Below are 20117 nucleotides of genomic sequence, written 5' to 3'. Positions count from 1 at the left end.
CCAATTTCGTTCCTTCTTATGGCTAAGTAATATTCCATTGTATATATGTACCACATCTTCTTTATCCATTCATCTGTCGATGGGCATTAGGTTGCTCCCATGACCTGGCTATTGTAAATAGCGCTGCAATGAACATTGGGCTGCATGTGTCTTTTTGAATTATGGTTTTCTCTGGGTATATGCCCAGTAGTGGGATTGCTGGGTCATATGGTAGTTCTATTTTTAGTTTTTTAAGGAACCTCCATACTGTTCTCCATTGTTGCTGTATCCATTTACATTCCCACCAACAGTGCAAGAAGGTTCCCTTTTCTCCACACCCTCTCCAGCATTTGTTTGTAGATTTTCTGATGATGCCCATTCTAACTTGTGGAGGTGATACCTCATTGTAGTTTTGATTTGCATTTCTCTAACAATTAGTGATGTTGAGCATCTTTTCATTTGCCTGTTGGCCATCTGTATGTCTTCTTTGGAGAAATGTCTATTTAGGACTTCTGCCCATTTTTGGATTCGGTTGTTTGTTTTTTTAATATTGAGCTACATGAGCTGTTTATATATTTTGGAGACTAATCCTTTGTCCATTGATTCCTTTGCAAATATTTTCTCCCATTCTGAGGGTTTTCCTTTCGTCTTGTTTATGTTTTCCTTTGCTGTGCAAAATCTTTTAAGTTTCATTAGGTTCCATTTGTTTATTTTTGTTTTTATTTCCATTACTCTAGGAGGTGGATCAAAAAAGATCTTGCTGTGATTTATGACAAAGAGTGTTCTTCCTATGTTTTCCTCTAAGAGTTTTATAGTGCCCGGTCTTACATTTAGGTCTCTAATCCATTTTGAGTTTATTTTTGTATATGGTGCTGGGGAGTGTTCTAATTTCATTCTTTTACATGTAGCTGTCCAGTTTTCCCAGCACCACTTATTGAAGAGACTGTCTTTTCTCCACTGTATACCCTTGTCTCCTTTGTCATAGATTAGTTGACCACAGGTGCGTGGGTTTATCTCTGGGCTTTGTATCCTGCTCTATTGAACTATATTTCTGTTTTTGTGCCAGCATCATATTGCCTTGATTACTGTAGATTTGTAGTATAGTCTGAAGTCAGGGAGTCTGATTCCTCCACCTCCGTTTTTTCCCTCAAAACTGCTTTGGCTATTCGGGGTCTTTTTTGTCTCCATACAAATTTTAAGATTTTTTGTTCTAGTTCTGTAAAAAATGCCATTGGTAATTTGATAGGGATTGCATTGAATCTGTAGATTGCTTTGGGTAGTAGAGTCATTTTCACAATATTAATTCTTCCAATCCAAGAACATAGTATATCCCTCCATCTGTTGGTATCATCTTTAATTTCTTTCATCAGTGTCTTATAGTTTTCTGCATACAGGTCTTTTATCTCCCTAGGTAGGTTTATTCCTAGGTATTTTATTCTTTTTGTTGCAATGGTAAATGGGAGTGTTTCCTTAATTTCTCTTTCAGATTTTTCATCATTAGTGTATAGGAATGCAAGAGATTTCTGTGCATTAATTTTGTATCCTGCAACTTCACCAAAATCTTTGATTAGCTCTAGAAGTTTTCTGGTGGCATCTTTAGGATTCTCTACGTATAGTATCATGTCATCTGGAAGCAGTGACAGTTTTACTTCTTCTTTTCCTATCTGGATTCCTTTTATTTCTTTTTCTTCTCTGATTGCCGTGGCTAGGACTTCCAAAACTATGTTGAATAATAGTGGTGAAAGTGAACATCCTTGTCTTGTTCCTGATCTTCGAGGAAATGCTTTCAGTTTTTCACCATTGAGAATGATGTTTGCTGTGAGTTTGTCATATATGGCCTTTATTATGTTGAGGTAGCTTCCCTCTATGCCCACTTGCTGGAGACTTTTTATCATAAATGGGTGTTGAATTTTGTCAAAAGCTTTTTCTGCATTTTTTGAGATAATCATATGGCTTTTCTCCTTCAGTTTATTAATATGTTGTATCACATTGATTGATTTGCATATATTGAAGCATCCTTGCATTCCTGGAATAAACCCCACTTGATCATGGTGTATAATCCTTTTAATGTGCTGTTAGATTCTGTTTACTAGTATTTTGTTGAGGATTTTTGCATCTATGTTCATCAGTGATATTGGCCTGTAGTTTTCTTTCTTTGTGACATCCTTGTCTGGTTTTGGTATCAAGGTGATGGTGGCCTCGTAGAATGAGTTTGGGAGTGTTCCTCCCTCTGCTATATTTTGGAAGAGTTTGAGAAGGATAGGTGTTAGCTTTTCTCTAAATATTTGATAGAATTTGCCTGTGAAGCCAGCTGGTCCTGGACTTTTGTTTGTTGGAAACTTTTAAATCACAGTTTCAATTTCATTACTTGTGATTGGTCTGTTCATATTTTCTATTTCTTCCTGGTTCAGTCTTGGAAGTTTATACCTTTCTAAGAATTTGTCCATTTCTTCCAGGTTGTCCATTTTATTGGCATAGAGTTTCTTCTGCAGTGTCTGTTGTAACTTCTCCTTTTTCATTTCTAATTGTATTGAGTCCTCTTCCTCTTTTTCTTGATGAGTTTGGCTAATGGTTTATCACTTTTGTTTATCTTCTCAAAGAAACAGCTTTTAGTTTTATTGATCTTTGCTATTGTTTTCTTTGTTTCTATTTCATTTATTTCTGCTCTGATCTTGATGATTTCTTTCCTTCTGCTAACTTTGGGTTTTGTTTATTCATCTTTCTCTAGTTCCTTTAGGTGTAACATTAGATTGTTTATTTGAGATTTTTCTTGTTTCTTGAAGTAGGCTTGAATAGCTATAAGCTTCCCTCTTTGAACTGATTTTGCTGCATCCCATAGGTTTTGGATCATCGTGTTTTCATTATCATTTGTCTCTAGGTATTTTTTGATTTCCTCTTTGATTTCTTCAGTGATCTCTTGGTTATTTAGTAACGTATTGTTTAGCCTCCATGTGTTTGTGTTTTTTACATTTTTTTCCCCAGTAATTGATTTCTAATCTCATAGCATTGTGGTCAGAAAAGGTGCTTGATATGATTTCAATTTTCTTAAATTTACCGAGGCTTGATTTGTGACCCAAGATGTGATCTATCCTGGAGAATGTGCTGTGTGCACTGGAGAAGAAAGTATAATCTGTTGTTTCTGGATGGAGTCTCCTATAAATATCAATTAAATCTATCTGGTCTATTGTGTTATTTAAAGCTTGTGTTTCCTTATTTATTTTCATCTTGGATGAGCTGTCCATTGGTGTAAGTGAGGTATTAAAGTCCCCCACTATTATTGTGCTACTGTCGATTTCCTCTTTTAGAGCTGTTAGCAGTTGCCTTATGTATTGAGGTGCTCCTATGTTGGGTGCATATATATTTATAATTGTTATGTCTTCTTCTTGGATTGATCCCTTGATCATTACACAGTGTCCTTCCTTGTCTCTTGTAATAGTCTTTATTTTAAAGTCTATTTTATCTGATATGAGTATTGCTACTCCAGGTTTCTTTTGATTTCCATTTGCATGGAATATCTTTTTCCATCCCCTCACTTTCAGTCTGTATGTATCCCTAGGTCTGAAGTGGGTCTCTTGTAGATAGCATATATGTGGGTCTTGTTTTTGTATCCATTCAGCAAGCCTGTGTCTTGTGGTTGTGGCATTTAATCCATTCACGGTTAAGGTAATTATCGATATGTATGTTCCTATTACCATTTTCTTAATTGTTTTGGGTTTGTTTTTGAAGGTCCTTTTCTTCTCTTGTGTTTCCCACTTAGAGAAGTTCCTTTAGCATTTGTTGTAGAGCTGGTTTGGTGGTGCTGAATTCTCTTAGGTTTTGCTTGTCTGTAAAGCTTTTGATTTCTCCGTCAAATCTGAGTGATATCCTTGCTGGGTAATTTGGTTGTAGGTTCTTCCCTTTCATCGCTTTAAGTATATCATGCCACTCCCTTCTGGCTTGCAGAGTTTCTGCTGAGAAATCAGCCGTTAGCCTTATGGGAGTTCCCTTGTATGTTATTTGTTGTTTTTCCCTTGCTGCTTTCAATAATTTTTCTTTGTCTAATTTTTGCCAATTTGATTACTATGTGTTTTGGCGTGTTTCTTCTTGGGTTTATCCTGTATGGGACTCTCTGTGCTTCCTGGACTTGGGTGGCTATTTCCTTTTCCATGTTAGGGAAGTTTTTGACTATAATATCTTCAAATATTTTCTTGGGTCCTTTCTCTCTCTCTTCTCCTACTGGGACCCCTATAACGTGAATGTTGTTGCGTTTAAGATTGTCCCAGAGGTCTCTTAGGCTGTCTTCATTTCTTTTCATTCTTTTTTCTTTATTCTGTTTGGTGGCAGTGAATTCCACCATTCTGTCTTCCAGGTCACTTATCCGTTCTTCTTCCTCAGTTATTCTGCTATTGATTCCTTCTAGTGTATTTTTCATTTCAGTTATTGTATTGCTCATCTCTGTTTGTTTGTTCTTTAATTCTTCTAGATCTTTGTTAAACATTTCTTGCATCTTCTCGATCTTTGCTTCCATTTTTTTTTCGAGGTCCTGGGTCATCTTCACTATCATTGTTCTGAATTCTCTTTCTGGAAGATTGCCTATGTCCACTTCATTCAGTTGTTTTTCTGGGGTTTTATCTTGTTCCTTCATGTGGTACATAGCCCTCTGCCTTTTCATCTCGTCTATCTTTCTGTGAATGTGGTTTTTGTTCCACAGGCTGCAGGACTGTAGTTCTTCTTGCTTCGCTTTTTGCTCTCTGGTGTATGAGGCTATCTAAGAGGCTTGTGGAAGGTTCCTGATGGGAGGGACTGGTGGTGGGTAGAGCTGGCTGTTGCTCTGGTGGGCAGAGCTCAGTAAAACTTTAATCCACTTGTCTACTGATGGGTGGGGCTGGGTTCCCTCCCTGTTGGTTGTTTGGCCTGAGGCGACCCAACACTGGAGCCTACCCAGGCTCTTTGGTGGGGCTAATGGTGGACTCTGGGAGGGCTCACATGAAGGAGTACTTCCCAGAACTTTTGCTGCCAGTGTCCTTGTTCTAATGGTGAGGCACAGCCACCCCCCACCTCTGCAGTAGACCCTCCAACAGTAGCAGGTAGGTCTGCTTCAGTCTCCGATGGGATCAATGTTCCTTCCCCTGGGTCCCAATGCACACACTACTTAGTGTGTGCCCTCCAAGCATGGAGTCTCTGTTTCCCCCAGTCCTGTCGAAGTTTTGCAATCAAAGCCCACTAGCCTTCAAAGTCTGATTCTCTAGGAATTCCTCGTCCTGTTTCCGGACCCCCAGGGTTGGAAGCCTGACGTGGGGCTGAGAACCTTCACTCCAGTGGGCGGACTTCTGTGGTATAAGTGTTCTGCAGTTTGTGAGTCACCCACCCAGCAGTTATGGGAGTTGATTTTATTGTGATTGCACCCCTCCTACCGTCTCATTGTGGCTTCTCCTTTGTCTTTGGATGTGGGGTTTCTATTTTGGTGAATTCCAGTGTCTTCGTGTCGATGATTGTTCAGCAGTTAGTTGTGATTCTGGTGTTCTCGAAAGAGGGAGTCTATTTAGTGTTTTTTTTAAGTACCACATCCGTAATTATGATACTGGGGCAACTCAGTGGCATTCATAGAAATTTGGCAGCCAGTAAAATCAAACAGCAAAAAAGTGTGATTCGCTACCACAGAGCACCTACTATGAGCCCAGCATTGCTCAAGGTACAAACGCAACCAGTTTCTTTAAAAGAAAAATCTATCCCAAACCTCATCAATAATATATAGTGAAAATTTAAGTAAGATTATTTTTTCCCTTTTTGCTCCCAGTTGTCCAAACAAAATCTGCATAATTAGGAAGGAGCAGCCCTGTTAAATGAAAAGTTTAAAATGTAAAACTTTAAAATCCTATTACAATTTCATGGGATTAGATTGTTTTTATGTCACAAGTAAATTGGATGTGTGTTGTTCTCCTCCCTAAGATGAATAAAAAACAGTTTTTAATCAGGTCCTTGGGGATTTGGCGTGGATTTAGGAATTTTTTATTTCATATTCATTGTATAAGATATCAAACTCTTCCATTTGGGACCTGAATGTGTAAATTTTTAATATATGACTCTTAGCTGGCATTTTTCGATATACAAGACAGAATAATTTAAGCCTAGTCTTCCTCTTAGAAGGGACATTTTGTTCTAAAATTGTTGTCCTTTAAGTTTAGCAAATTGGAAGCTTGTTCTCTAAAACGACATTTTTTAGGCTGTAAGAAACTGCTTCAAATTAATATCAATGCTTCTAATGCTCCCATCCATGTGACATGGCTTAACGGGTGGGAGGAAGGTAAAGAAAGAGGTACTTGGGGGACCAGTTTCCTTAAATGACCCAGGATAACAACAAGAAAACAGCAAAACCTTCCTTTTTCTTGTTAAGGCATGTAGATTCAGGAAACCCATGTCACTTGTTGAAACTGTCTGTGATTTCTAGCGTGTTTGCCTTGCCATTTGGGAAGACCGTTTGTCCACCTGCTCATTCATTCATTCAAGTGTCAATGGAACATCTATTGAGTGCCAGTCACCGCTCTGTGCTGGGTATCGGCAGGGGACAACAATGACAGCAACAAGAGACAAAAGTCCCTGTCCTTGTGGAGGTCACATTCTGGTTGGGGAGGCAAATAAGTAAAGTATATAATACATTAGGTGGTGAGAAATGCTTGGAGGAAGATGACACAGAGGTGGGGTTCAGGGAGCACCAGGATGGGAACGGGGAGCTGGAGTTTCGATGGCGTGGCCCAGGAAGGCGAAGGTGGCACCTGAAAAAGGACTTGAGTGACAGTAACTGATGTCTCATCTCTGCCCCCAGACCATTCCGCTCTCTTCCCTTCACCTCGGCCATGTACTTTGGCTTGAAAATAACTGTCTCCTCCCCAATTACCAGAAGTACACAACAGGCTGGAATCACGCTCACGATAAGAGAACTGGAGGGTTTTGGTTAATTTGCAGGGAGCAGAATTGGGTTATTGCGTTTGGGTTGGAATCTACATATTCCAATTCCTTCTACTCCAGGGCCTGTTGCAAGAGACTGAATTTACAGCCCTGTGTCTTTGATAGGCTGTGCTCCATCTAATCAAAGTATAAATGGAATGACTATGAAAAATTCTGGCTGGCTTTGGTCACCGGTGAAGACCAAACGCATTTATTTTTATTGAAAAGTCATTAACAATAAGATACCATTATCCCCTTCACCAAAATATTATTAAGCAGGGACAACTTTAATTTCTCTATGAGGCAGTGGTTTTCCAGCCCAAGTGAGTATAATCTTTTTTCTCACACTGACCTCTGTTGTCATTGCTTTATCTTCATTAAAACTTGGATTCTGCCAGAACAGTGTGCAGGATGTGAAAAAGAGGATGTGTGTGTGTGTGTGTGTGTGTGTGTGTGTGTGCACGCGCTTATATATATTTATTTTTTTTTAGTCAAGACCAAATAAAAGGCTTAAGGTGTAGTTCCCCGGGGTGCCCAATGTCTTGGCAAACGTCTCCATACTTTCGACTAGTTTTATGGGTTTTAATTTCACTTTAGTGTCCAAAAGCTTGTTTTAGTTTTAAGATGATCAAAGCATTGGGTTATAGCCAAGCACCTACTGAGCAAATCACTAAGATTTGTCTTTTCAACAGAAGAGACAATTGAGGAGGTTTTAGAAGTAACACTTAAAAGCTTTCCCACGCGTGCAGTAAATAGTTTGCTAATTCTTTAGAAATCACTCAGAGCACCATGGAGAAATTGTCACCTGAGGGCACAGTGCTCAGAGGGGTAGGTGAAGCTTGGTCCGCACTTCCCACTGGGAAGTCATACCTGGTCCCCGACGTGCAGGCACGAGTTCTTGTCCATCAGGCCCTTCAATATCAGGCCTGACACAGAAGCCCTCAGGTCACAGTGGGCCGCAGAGGAAGGAACTCGGGCTTTGGATCCTATCTCTGGCATGGCTGGTTTAGGTGAATACCAGCCATTTATTCAACTGTGAAATGGAGGTAACACCCGCATCTCCTAGGTGCAGGTTACAGTCAGTGCGACAATGTATACGGTACAATTCTCACAGACTGAATTTGCACATAGAGCAGGCACCCGATAAGTTAATGGTGGCTGCACCGCAAAATGCGAATAAGGTATTCAAGCATCTCAGCTGGATCATCGCCTAGAGCGTGCACATCTCGGTGGACAGAAGGGAGACCTGGCACAGTGCTTACAGAGTTCATCTGATGAGGCCCATCGCTCACACCCATACATTTCTCTCTATCCCTCTCCCTTTGGGAAACATGCTTCCAAGTTGCCTAAAGGACCCTGCAATAATAACCAGTACTGTTCCCAAGCAGAGCCCACCGCCCGCCCCCCATCCCCGGCTCAGCTCATCTCCAGAGATAACCGACCTCCTGAAGCTCCTGGCTGCATCACCAGCCGATCTCGCTCAAGAACCGTTGCTTCTCCTCGGAGCCAACCCTGAACATCCAGGGGGCTATTGATGTTAACATTCTAATTTTTCTCAGAAAGCCCTTGGAGGCCTACCCCTATCTAACTCGTCTGAGCGTCTCACATTGTATATTCTGACCAGGTTTTAAGAACTGCTGGAACTGACTTGGGGTTGGTTGCCAAGATCAAAATCTCAACTGTGGGTAGAAATGTTCTTTCCCACACAATGTACCCTTGGTTATTTGCATCTCTCACTCTCCTGGGCCTCTGGACTCGCCGTCTTAGCAGCACCTAGTTCATCACTTGCTCCGGCCCCGCTGCATTACGTAGTGAGGCCAAAAGGAGCTGGATTCACTGGCAGCGATCAGGAAAAAAAGGGACACAGAGACAGAGAGAGAGAGAGAGAGAGAGAGAGAGAGAGAGAGAGAGAAGGCAGACACAAGAAACACAAAGGGCCAGCTTAAACTTAGAGGGGAAAACACGTTTGTGTGTTTGTTGCCTGTTGTTTTTGAAACTCACTAAGACATGTGTTGTCCTTGAAGAAATTCAGAAATTTCAAGCACTCCTCCAGGTCGTTTCCACTATTGTTGCAGTCACACCAGGGGGCCACGCTGAGGCTACTGGAGTCTATGTAGTTGGGGGTCATGACTGTACCTAGAAGAGTAAAAAACAAGGCGTTTTATTCTTGTGTGATGGTATAACCTTTCCTAGAGCCTAAAAAGAAACAAATGTTTCTCTGACAGTGGATGCACCCGTGGAGAATTACAGACATTGTGTTTGCTGAGTGGAAAACTAGGTTAAACAGTGCATTTTCTTGGCAATTTATCTTGAGCACATAAAATAATTTACACATTTACTTAAAAAATTCTAACGGAACTCCTTGAGCTGCGCTTAGGGTGTGTTTCGCCGCACAAATGGTGCGGATGCCATGGAGTAGCGGAGAAGTAACTTAGAACGCGTGAGCTGCCAAGTCCCTTGCATTTTCTTGAAAATGTCATTAATCTTCATAAATAGATAGAGCTGGTCTGATACATCTTAAAAAACCCTTTCAGGACTTTGCCTCTACCTCCCTCGGAAGCAATAGGTTCCTTCAGAGTAATCCAGAGAAGCTTAGAAGCTACCCTTATGGGTTACCCCACATGCTGGATGTATACAAGGCGGCCTCTGCTCACTAGACTCTCAACTGATTCAGTGTTCCACGTTGTGATGGAATTGGAACTAAACAAAGGAAATTCTCTAAGCCAATGGCTCCTCGAGTATTGTGTTAGGAGTCCTCAAAGAAATGCTGGGTGGTCACTCTTGCCTACCTCTTCCTGTGTATTCATTGTTCTTCTGATGAGTTCTGTACTGGTACAAATAAACAATGTGTGTATACTTAGCATGACCCAAGTGTCTTCTCCTGGGTGGCTCACACCAGGCAAGGCCTACTCATGCCAAGAAGCCTTCTGTTTTTATACAGTTTGTGGAATTAAGAAGTAGTAGGCAGTCCAGTGAGCCACAGGATATATTTGGTTCAGAAACAGAAAAAAAATTCTTTTTAAGCTCTTCTGGGTCAAGGGCATATCTTCTTTGCCCTACATTCCTTACTGACTTGAACTAAATAATGTCCCATTATACCTTGGGATGAAAACGTCAACCCACAGCAGAGAGAAGCTTCTAACTTTGGGTGAGAAAGGAACGGGCACCCCAAACGCTGAGTGAAGAGGCTAGAGTATGTCTACTAAGCATCTGCTGTATGCCTGGCACCAGAATGGATCCCTGCCATTTGGAAGAAGTAGGAACAAGCTTTGTCCTGAGAGAAGTTAGAACCCAATGACCAGACTGGAGGGAAAGAGTTGGACCCAAGAGAGAAATAAATTTTGGTGCACAGAATGCATTGTCTCAACCAGTTATTCCCTTAAATAATGAGGATTTCATCATCCTCAGGCCAGAAACACCTGGCAGCCCTGAGGCTTGGCGCCGTATGGAGTATTTCATGAGCGTGTGCACCTAGAAGGTACGGACTGAGGTGTAAAGAGTGATTATATCCTGGAGTGGGGCTGTACGTCTTTAACATTGTCTCCTTTGCGTTCTCTGTATTTAAAAAAAAAAAACTCTTTACAATGAGCACTCCTTACTTAATTCAGTTATTTCTTAAACCTGTAATTCCATAGTTGATAAATAATCCTACTAGGGACTACTTCATTTAAGAAAAGGGGAGAGTGGATGCGAATTTGGAGAGCTGACTTAAGGGAGATAAGCTCATGGGACCTATCCATGAGAATGGTCAATAGCTGGTGAATGGTATTACCCAAGAGAGCACAGGTATCCTTGCAAAAAAAAAGTTGGGATGAGTGTGCAGGCACCTGCAATATCCCTGCATTAAGTACAGTCAGTGATTTTCCCAGTGGCTCTTGCTGAAGACACTCTGGTGACAAAGAATTTGGTCTGTGCTGTCACTCTTGGTGGGACTTTCTTTCTGCCTGGTGACATGTGTGATCCTGGCAGGCGCTCGCACCCTGGCTGAGCCGTCAGGCTCTGACAACCGTGATTTCCCTCATCCTTCCCCAGCCTTCATTACCTGTTGCTTCTCAAACGACAATCGTGAGCGAGTCCTGCCACCAAGGCTTCTGCAGCCCTGGCACCCAGAGCCCTTCCTTTCCTCCTGCTGCCCCTGTTTATCCTTGGGTACAGATCTGCCTCTTTCTGTCCCTCTTCCGACTCGCACTGGTGCCTCATTTATTTGCACTGTTCCCCTGAATGCCAAGAACCTGGTTCCTCTAACGCCTTAGGTCTTGAAGGACAGAAAACACTATTTATGCTATGTCTGTTCTCAGGGGAAAAAATTAGGCAAAACACCCCCTACCCACCAGGAGCTGAATTACCCAGAATATTAATGGCGAGCAGGACCCCCAGTATTCAGGGATTTTCTTTCCAAAGGGCCATTTCTGGAACACAGCCTTTCTGACTTCCCCAGACTGAATGACTTCCAAGTTCCCTCTCTCCAAAGTTCCCCAATTCAATTAACTTGGTTTGACTTGCTCTCCTCTTCCATAACCACGCTTTCCCCCCTACTTTTTTTTTTTTTTTTGCAGTACGCGGGCCTGTCACTGTTGTGGCCTCTCCCTTTGTGGAGCACAAGCTCTGGACGTGCAGGCCCAGTGGCCAGGGCTCACGGGCCCAGCCGCTCCGCGACATGTGGGATCTTCCCGGACCAGGGCACGAACCCGTGTCCCCTGCATCGGCAGGCGGACTCTCAACCACTGCGCCACCAGGGAAGCCCTCCCCCCTACTTTTGTTCTGTGCGGTCAGTTCTCCAACTGAGACGCTTCCCAGGTCTTCACACTGGCTGCCTTCCAGTTCTTTAATAATCCCTGCTTCCTGCCTTTGCGCATCCATTGCATGCATTTTCCTCCTTTTTCTTCCCCCCTTCTTCAGAGGCGAGTCCTGAAGGACCCAACATCAAAACACCAGCACAGAGCATTCCTAGGAGATTTTTACATCCATGGGGAGCGGCAGGCTACAATGGAAGGAGTCTGAGTATTTGTAAACCAGCATTTTCTCCCATCCCATGTCTCCCCAGTCTTACCAATAAGCCCCGAGTAGGCGAGGAGGCAGTCAGCGTAGTTTTCCTTTAGGCAGCTGCTGACAGACCTTGACTCCGGCTGGCAGTTGGTAAAAAAATCCGCCAGGCGAGATCTGCAACAGGAAGAAAGCAGGGGGTGGGGAATAGGCTTTAAAATAGCCTAAGCTTCTGGACAGACATAACTTTTCTTTACTCCTTCCTTGATAGGCCTTTTTCCACACCAAAAAATACAGAGAACGTGAACTCTTACAATATTAGCATCCTCTCTTATGCGCGCCCCTAACCGTCCCCTCGCCCTCCTGTGTGGGCGCCTTGCAGAGAAGACTTCAGGGCCTATAACTGGAGAAATCTAGATGCTTTGAAGTTTCCATTCAATATTTATTTCTGACTAGGCTGATTTGCATCTTTAGGAAATGTGCTTCTCCACACACTCACCGGAGGCCCACTCTGGGAAAATATTTACTTTATACAGAAACATGTCCCTGGCATCAAAACAGGATCCTATAGCCCAACTGCTCCTGTAATTACTAGTGGCTTTAAAAATACGTGTATCTGTCACCTAAGTCATCTCTCAGCCACCACCCCAGGGAGGGGGCAGTGGTTTATTCCAGCCAAGTGATACTGAGGAAGAGCTCGCCTTTCCAGAACTGAAGGGAAAGGCAAAAGGGACAGGGCGATGCTGGCTCAGGGTGCAATTTCACTGTCTGACTGGGAGTAGGGGGTCCACTGATCAAAGCGAAGCATCTGTCTGCAGTTTGCTAAGCGTCCAGGGGCCAGCGCAGTCCACCCAGAAGACCTGGGTGGTGGTGAAGGTGCAGAAGTGAAGACAGGGCCGTAGACAACACCGGTCTGGGGAGGAAAAGGGCTCTTTGTGGCCAACTGGCTCTTTTTCAGTCTAAAGGGGATATTGTTGCAGAAATCCTGAATGAAAGCTGGGGCACCTCTGAGGTCATCCGAGCAGACCACAGCTCTGTTTCTATGTGAATAACACAATGGACTTCAAGAGAATTTAAATTATCTGATAATTATGGGACACAATGGACGTTTGTCTTAGCTTTCTTCCCTTCAGCTCCCCGAGTTGCCAGCCAACATACCCAGAGCTGTTTTTACTTCTATCCACCCAAGAAACTGTATTTACTTAGCATCCTTGATGATATAAGCAAGCTTGCCTGGGTGGAGCTGAACAAGGGAGGATGTCTGGAGAACACAGAGGTTTGTAAAAGGCCTGTAGGATGCACATTCCGGGTCCCTTTCCTACAACTTTAACTGGAAGGGGATTAAAAGGCCTGATGAAATTATCTAAGTTCACAGCACATTGAAAAGGATGGTTCGTATGGGATTGGTCTCTCCTTGAACCCTTGTAAACAAGGCGTGTCTGAGCTTCCCTACCTGTGCCAATCTGTACATCCCGTATGTCGTGTGCCTGGTTCCATCACGGTGACTCCCCGGGGCAGGTGTTGAAGCTCTGCTTCATTTTCTTTGCGCAGCACCTGACACTCCTCAGACAGGCCCTTTAGAACGCTTCCCAAGCAGGGCCATGTGCTGAAGCTAAGTGGCTTGGTAAACTCCTCCAGATGAGGCTCGTGCGTATGCCTGTGTACGCGCCTGGATCTCTCTCACGGTCTAAGCCTAGTTGGCGTTTTCTGACTCGAACTGAACACACTGAAAGGCATAAAACCTGTCCATTTTCTGTAGCCTGGTTAAAGGATTTATCTTTCAGAGGAAATCCCTGAAGGTGACTCAGGCTTACTCAACTGGCACTGATAGCATCCAGCTTGGATTGAGTGTTAATTTCAGAAGAGTTTCCCTGGTCATGAAAGTTAATGATCTCATGGCATTGGGCTACTAACTTTGCAAAGGCCAACTGTGGTTCAGGCAGCTGCGACTCCAGTTCTGCACACAACCTGATCAGCTCTCTGACCTGGCAGCCTCGCGCTCCCAGCTGCCCCGCAGAGACGGTGGAAAGGTCTCACTCTCTCCGAGTCTCCTGTTTCTCGTAGCCTCTTGAGCAGACTATTAACTGAACAGCACCGTGATGCGGAATACTATCCTCCAGCGCAAGGCTAATGCCACCAGATTCATTTTACTTAACAACCTCAGAACGGACTTACAATTGGACTCTGGAATGAAAGGCTAATTGAGTCAGTCTGCTGCAGAGAACATCACCCTGATTGGGAGGATAAAACTAGATATACTGCTCTGAGCATCACCCCAGACAGGTTGGTTTTGGAGAGAAGATCGTCAGCACAGATCCCGGTCCTAAGACAAAACCAAGCCAGTGGACAGCAAGAGTTTCAAAATAATCGTGAGCACATGCAGCACAGCTAAAGCACGAACATTTCCCTGTCTCCTTCACCTTTGACCCACCTCCCCTGCCATTTACACTTGGAGACAGGATGGCCACTTTCTGTGATTCACATTTTACAGATAGAAAAACTGACGTCAGAAGAAGTTTATACAGTGGCTCCTGGAGTCAGCTCATTACGGGCAGACTGGTACCTTTTCGCGAATTTTGCGAGTTGGTTAACATCACAGTGGTAGCTTGAAAGTGGCCTTGGTGGGAATATTTACACAATGGTAATCAGCAAGTGCTACAAATCAGGGTCTTGTGCTGTTCTTGGAGAACCAGTTGCTACATATTTACTGGCACAGTGCTCTTTAAAAGCCAGCATGATGTAGTCAATCGCAGAGATGAAGGATGTGTCAGGTCTTGGGAGTTGAGTCCCAGCTCTTCCAGGACAGGCTTCCTCTCCCTTTGTGTCAAATGGCATGTGAAATGGTGTCGTAAATTAACCTCCAGTCTCCAGTATTTTCCAAAGAGAGAAAACAGTCCTCCCCAAAGATCCTCACATCCCAGCAGCACAGTCCTCTGAAATCTCTCAAAGCAACGTGTGCAAATGATTACATGTATTGACAAAGGCTCTGACTTCCTGCCCGTTCCATTCACTGAATGACGGGTCAAGTGCTCGTGATAATAACGATGAATAAGTTCCCTGTCCCTGAACTCATAACCTGCCATCTAGAAGCTAAGAGAAACAAGTAAAAAGATTATAATACTACAGTGGCTAGCTCTTGATAAAAGGTAAGAAAAGCTGCTAACAAAAATAACACAACGTGAATGAAGTATTTAGTATATATTAGGTATGCCTTCATACACTTTGTATTTTTCCCTGACAACTCTAATAAGGTAAGGGCTATTACTTCGTTTTCCTAATTTTACAGAGGGGGAAACCACAGCCTGAGAGGCTGTAATATTGAGACTGAGACTTGGAGGATAGCTAGGATCCTTCAGGAAAAGGTGGAAGCGGGTACTCCGGGCAGAAGGAAGCAGTATGTGATAAAGTAACCATATTCTTAATAATTACGGAGTGTTTCTACCTGCCAGGCACTGATCTAAGTGTCTGGCATGTATTCACATATTTAATTTTCACAACAACCTTAGTAGGTGATACTATCAGCCCCATTTAACAGATGGAGACACTGAGGGAAAGAGAGGTTAAGTAACTCCTTCCAGGTTGTAGAGCTCTGTGCCGGAGCTGGAATGTGACCACATTCAGTGGGACTCCGGAGCTGGAGGACATTCTCAACCACTACACCTAACACATGCATCATCCAGAAAATTGTCAGTCGATCACTTGAGATGGTGGGACCATGGGAGGCAAACGGCTGAGTGACAGAGATGGTGCTGGCAAGATCACCAAGGGCCTTGAATGACCTAAGAGTTTGGATTTTATCCTGAAAGCAGTGGGAGTCACAGAAGGATTTTAAACAGAGAAGTAACATGAGCAGATCTGCAGAGGAGGAAGACTCTTGGGTGTCTCAGTTATTAAGCAAAGATTTGCTTGAGACCTCTTCTGTGTCCCCCCTGCTCTAACAGCGATGAGAAGAGCAGGATCAGGAAACTGGCCAAAGGCAGGAGGGACAATGGTGCTGGAGGCTGCAGCCAGCGGAGAATTGAGGGCCAGAAGGGGAGGAGGGAAGGAGGATGCCCTGAACGGTGGGTGTTGCTAGAATGAAGGTCAAGACTGCAAAAAGGAGGGGGCAGAATCAGGGTGTGAACAGCTCAGTAGACAGTGGTGCCGTGGAATGTGGAGGGGGACCCAGGAGAGGACAGTCTGCAAGGAAGACAGTGAGGTGGGCTGTGGGCGTGCTAAGGTCATGGCGCCTTGGGAGTCAAGCGTCTAGTAGGTTGTGCGAGCCCCGGACCTTCATCTGTCCAGTAGCCAACCAGCCCCAGTATCCCAGGACCGCCCCCTGCACACGACCTCCTGCCCACCCTGGGTTAAGAATCACGCCGTAACCTTTTTCAGTGGCTTCCTCCACCTGGGCTGCAGTGATGCAAACAGAAAAGCTTACATGGCCAGTGTGGGATTAACAAAGAAATTCCACAACTGCATTTCTTCTGGAGACATGAAATCTCCATGACGACAGCAGTGATGAACCTGATTGTTTTTCTCTAAGAAAATGAATAGGCACTAAAGTAGAAATGTATCTCCCTGCGAAAGAGAAATTTCCCACCCTTAAAGGGAAGGAAAAGGCCGGCAAATGCCAAGTTGGCCTTAGGAAATCTGCTGAAGAGAAAACAGTGGTTTATGCAGAAAATATCATATTAAAGGAAGCATGCTGTTAACTGGAAATAGAAAAATGATTATAATGATAAAATCTAGGCGCGTCTTAAACAGCAGATGGTCTTTTGACAGTGGGGGGAAAATCATTTACCTACTTTTTCTGTTACCATTTTTAGGAAAATAGTGTCATGGCGAACAGGTAAAAAACATACTAGGGATACCCAGTTTCACTCATCGTGGATTATTCTAATCCTTTAAATGTTTGTTTGTTTGTTTTTTTTCCCCAGGGAAAATCCCATACTTGGACACAAGCTGTGTGGTTGCTGGAATGGAGACCTGGACAAAGAATTGTGAGATCCTGAAAGAGATCCAGGCTCTGACACTAATAAGCCAGAGTTCCTGAACACGATGCTTGACTACTTAGCTCTTGGATTTCCCTTCCACTTCAGAAAGACAGTCTATTGGACACTTGAAGCTACTTGCGGGAAAAAAATCCACTTGTTTCTGAAGCATTCTTATTTTCATCCATGGTCCCGTTCCACCATTACACATGATTTAGTGCCAAGGCATTTGGTTTCCTTTGAGTACAGAGACCAGATCTTTTTAGTGGATCCCCTCGTGTCACATGCGAGAAAGCTGAGGGCCAAAGAGGTTAAGGTCCTGTTCACTGTCACATGGTAAGTGGTGGCAGAGGGGCCTTCACTGGAAGAGGAATCGCCAACTGCCTGTAACAGCCCTGGAAGGAGAGAGTGAGGAGGGTGCTGGACTTTACCCTGGGATTGAATGAAAGTCGTCAAGTGTCTAATTGCTCCGTGCCTCCCACTGTCTGACCAGCTTTTCTTCAGAGCCTTCTTCCTAAGGTTCCACTGATTTCACAGCCTCAGTGAGTGCTTTGCCTGCAGTGCTGGGGCTCAGGAGGGGCCAGAGGGTGCAGTTAGACTCTGCCCAAGAGGGTGGTGAGTTTCTCAATGAATGAGGCTCCCCTTCCTTAAGGAGCCTTTGGGACAACACCACTGCCCATACAGGACTGCAAGACTTGCCGATCCACTAGCAACTCAAACTTGGAACAGGATCCATTGATTAATCTGCTCAGGTAAGAAATCACTGGCATTTTTCTCTGAATCCAACGTGAATGTTAGGGCTTTAAAGTCTTGGTTTTCAACTCAAGCCATTTAGTTTCTGAAAGCTTTCTCAATGGGTCAGTTTAGAGGAGCCCCAAAATGACAGGCCTGGGAGTGACACGCATCTGTTTCTAATCCCAGCCCTACCTTCCATGGTTAAATACCTTAGTAAGGTACTTAACATCTCCAATCCTCAGTTTTTTCACCTGGAAAATGGGGCCAATGGTATCTAGAGGTGCCTTAAATGGTTGCTGTGACACCTAAGTGACAATTATATAAAGCACCTCGCTCAGAACCTGGAATACACGTTGCCCAATACACTTTTACTTCACATCCCTTCATCTTTTCTCCCCCATTTCTGGTCCATTCTAATGTGAAGCCCTTGCAACAAAAACATCTAGCAAGCTCGACACAGAGAAACATATATCTTTATCTTCTGCTGGCCCTTATATTACATACAGGCAGACCTCAGAGACATTGCGGGTTCGGTTCCAGACCACTGCAATAAAGTGGATATTGCTTTAAAGCAAGTCACATGAAATTTTTGGTTTCCCGGAGCGTAAAAAAGTTATGCTTCACTAAACCACAGTCCATTAAGTGAGCAATAGCATTATGCCTAAAAAAATGTATGTACCTTAATTAAAAATACCTTATTGCTAAAAATGCCAAAACAATTGCAATAATAACATCACAGATCACAGTAACAAATACAGCAATAATTTAAAAGTTTTAAATATTACAAGGATTACCAAAATGTGACACAGAGACGCAAAGTGAGCAAATACTGTTGGAAAAATGGTGCTGATAGACTTGCCCAATGCAGGGTTGTCGCAAACCTTCAATTTGTACAAAACACAGTTTCTGCAAAGTGCAATAAAATGAAGTATGTATTTAGAACAGGTTAATCAGTGTAACTGAGGGCTGTAAGTCTGACCAAAACAAATTTGATGAGTCCGAAGCCAGGAATCCTGAGGTGTTACTTAAAACCTCTCAGTCATATGAGCTTATAGAATAAAAGCATTTTAAGAAAAGCTACGTTTTCCCAGGCATTTATAGGGGGAAAAAACATATTTTTTTAAATGACTCAATATCAGTAAGTTTGTTAATACTGCTAACGTTTTATGCAGAATAAAATCAATTAGAAAAACATGCTGCCCAAGTCAGCCCTGGGATGACAAAGCAAGAGCACTGGAATGGTAATTTTCTGGAACAGCGACACAAAACAGATTTTTCCTCTTTCTGTTTTTAGAAAATTACCTTAGCCCTGCTTCTCCGGCAACCTACTGGAGAGCACATCTGGAAAGCATCCTTCAGCAAATCAGAGCCTATGTTAAACATATTTTGCAGGGGGTGTCTTCTTGCTTTGCTGTTTCCCACTTTGGATTGTACATTCTGGCTTCCCAAAGCAGAGGCCCAGTGTTTGCCAGGGGCAGGCTGTGAAGCCGGGGGGCTCGGGCTGCTCTTCAGAAAGATCAGGTCCTCCCGCTGCCTGGGAGCAAATGTGACCTCTCTGGAGCACCGGCCCTGGGGCAGGTTTGCACGCCCCAGGCACAGATGCTCAAAGCTCCACTGTGTTCCTCAGTCCCTTAATGTGGGTCCCCACTCCTGGCGGCATGAGGAAAGCCTCAGCCAACGATGTGCTTCTTGGTGACTTAGCCAGACCGTGGCCACAAGTTGTTGGGAAATAGAGCCGTGAGGTCCTAGAAGCCCTCAAGACTTGCCTAATGCTTTTGTTTCCTGGGACAGGAAGGCCCCTGTGACCAAGGCGAAATCAATGCGTGTTCCCCCCAGATCCCTGCTCAGCCTCATTCAGATTCTTAGGGAGGTTGCAGCCCGTTTAACCAAATGCCCCACACCTGTGCCCCTCCCCCTGGGGAGTCCCGGCTCATCTGGCTCCTTGGCAGCTCCCGGCTTAGCACGTGGGTCACAGGAGGCTGCGGTCACTGTCCTCTGAGCTTGACCCACAGGAAGATGGAATGCAGGTGGAGCCACGCCTCAGTTTAGCCCATGTGTCCTGCTTGGGGTCTATCTCTAAGGGTGAGGGCTCAATGAAAGCAAGCTGCAGGGCAGAGATGCGATGCCTCCTTAGCCTTTCTGATCACATCAAACTGCAGCAGCCCCGCCCCCCCCCCCCCCCCCACCACCAAGGGAAGCCCAGGTCAGCATCAGATCAATCTCAGCATCCCTCAGGAAGTCACCTTGCATGAACACTGACAGCCATCAATCAACATCTGCAGAGCAGCTGACACAGCTTGACAACTAACCTCTACGTGGCAAATCTGGAAAGCAAGTTATGGTAGTTGGCAACGGAATCCATCCCAACCTAGCAGAGGCTCTCTGCAGCGCCTGATGGGATGCCCCAGAGCTGCCCTTCAGCTGGGACTCCTCCCTTCCCCTCCCTCAGCAAATTTCTCCAATGCACACACTGATGGCCACACTCTAAGCAGACTGTAAGTCATCATGGGAGCACAGACACAT

General features: G+C 44.1%; 1 protein-coding gene across 1 annotated transcript in view; it reads right to left on the bottom strand.

Moving 5' to 3' along the window:
• GFRA1 (GDNF family receptor alpha 1) overlaps positions 1–20117 on the bottom strand; it is a 213269-nt gene that overhangs the window by 34496 nt on the left and 158656 nt on the right. The window contains exons 5-6 of the mRNA XM_019939925.3: positions 11954–12063; positions 8905–9039 (exon numbers count right to left, since the gene is read on the bottom strand). Of these exons, the coding sequence (XP_019795484.1) occupies positions 8905–9039; positions 11954–12063 (245 nt within the window). The remainder of the gene's footprint in view (positions 1–8904; positions 9040–11953; positions 12064–20117) is intronic.

Source organism: Tursiops truncatus, chromosome 16 (assembly GCF_011762595.2).
Source record: "Tursiops truncatus isolate mTurTru1 chromosome 16, mTurTru1.mat.Y, whole genome shotgun sequence".
Taxonomy (NCBI): Eukaryota; Metazoa; Chordata; class Mammalia; order Artiodactyla; family Delphinidae; genus Tursiops; species Tursiops truncatus.
Note: the sequence above shows the minus strand (reverse complement) of the source record. Positions and strands in the feature narration are given on the sequence as shown.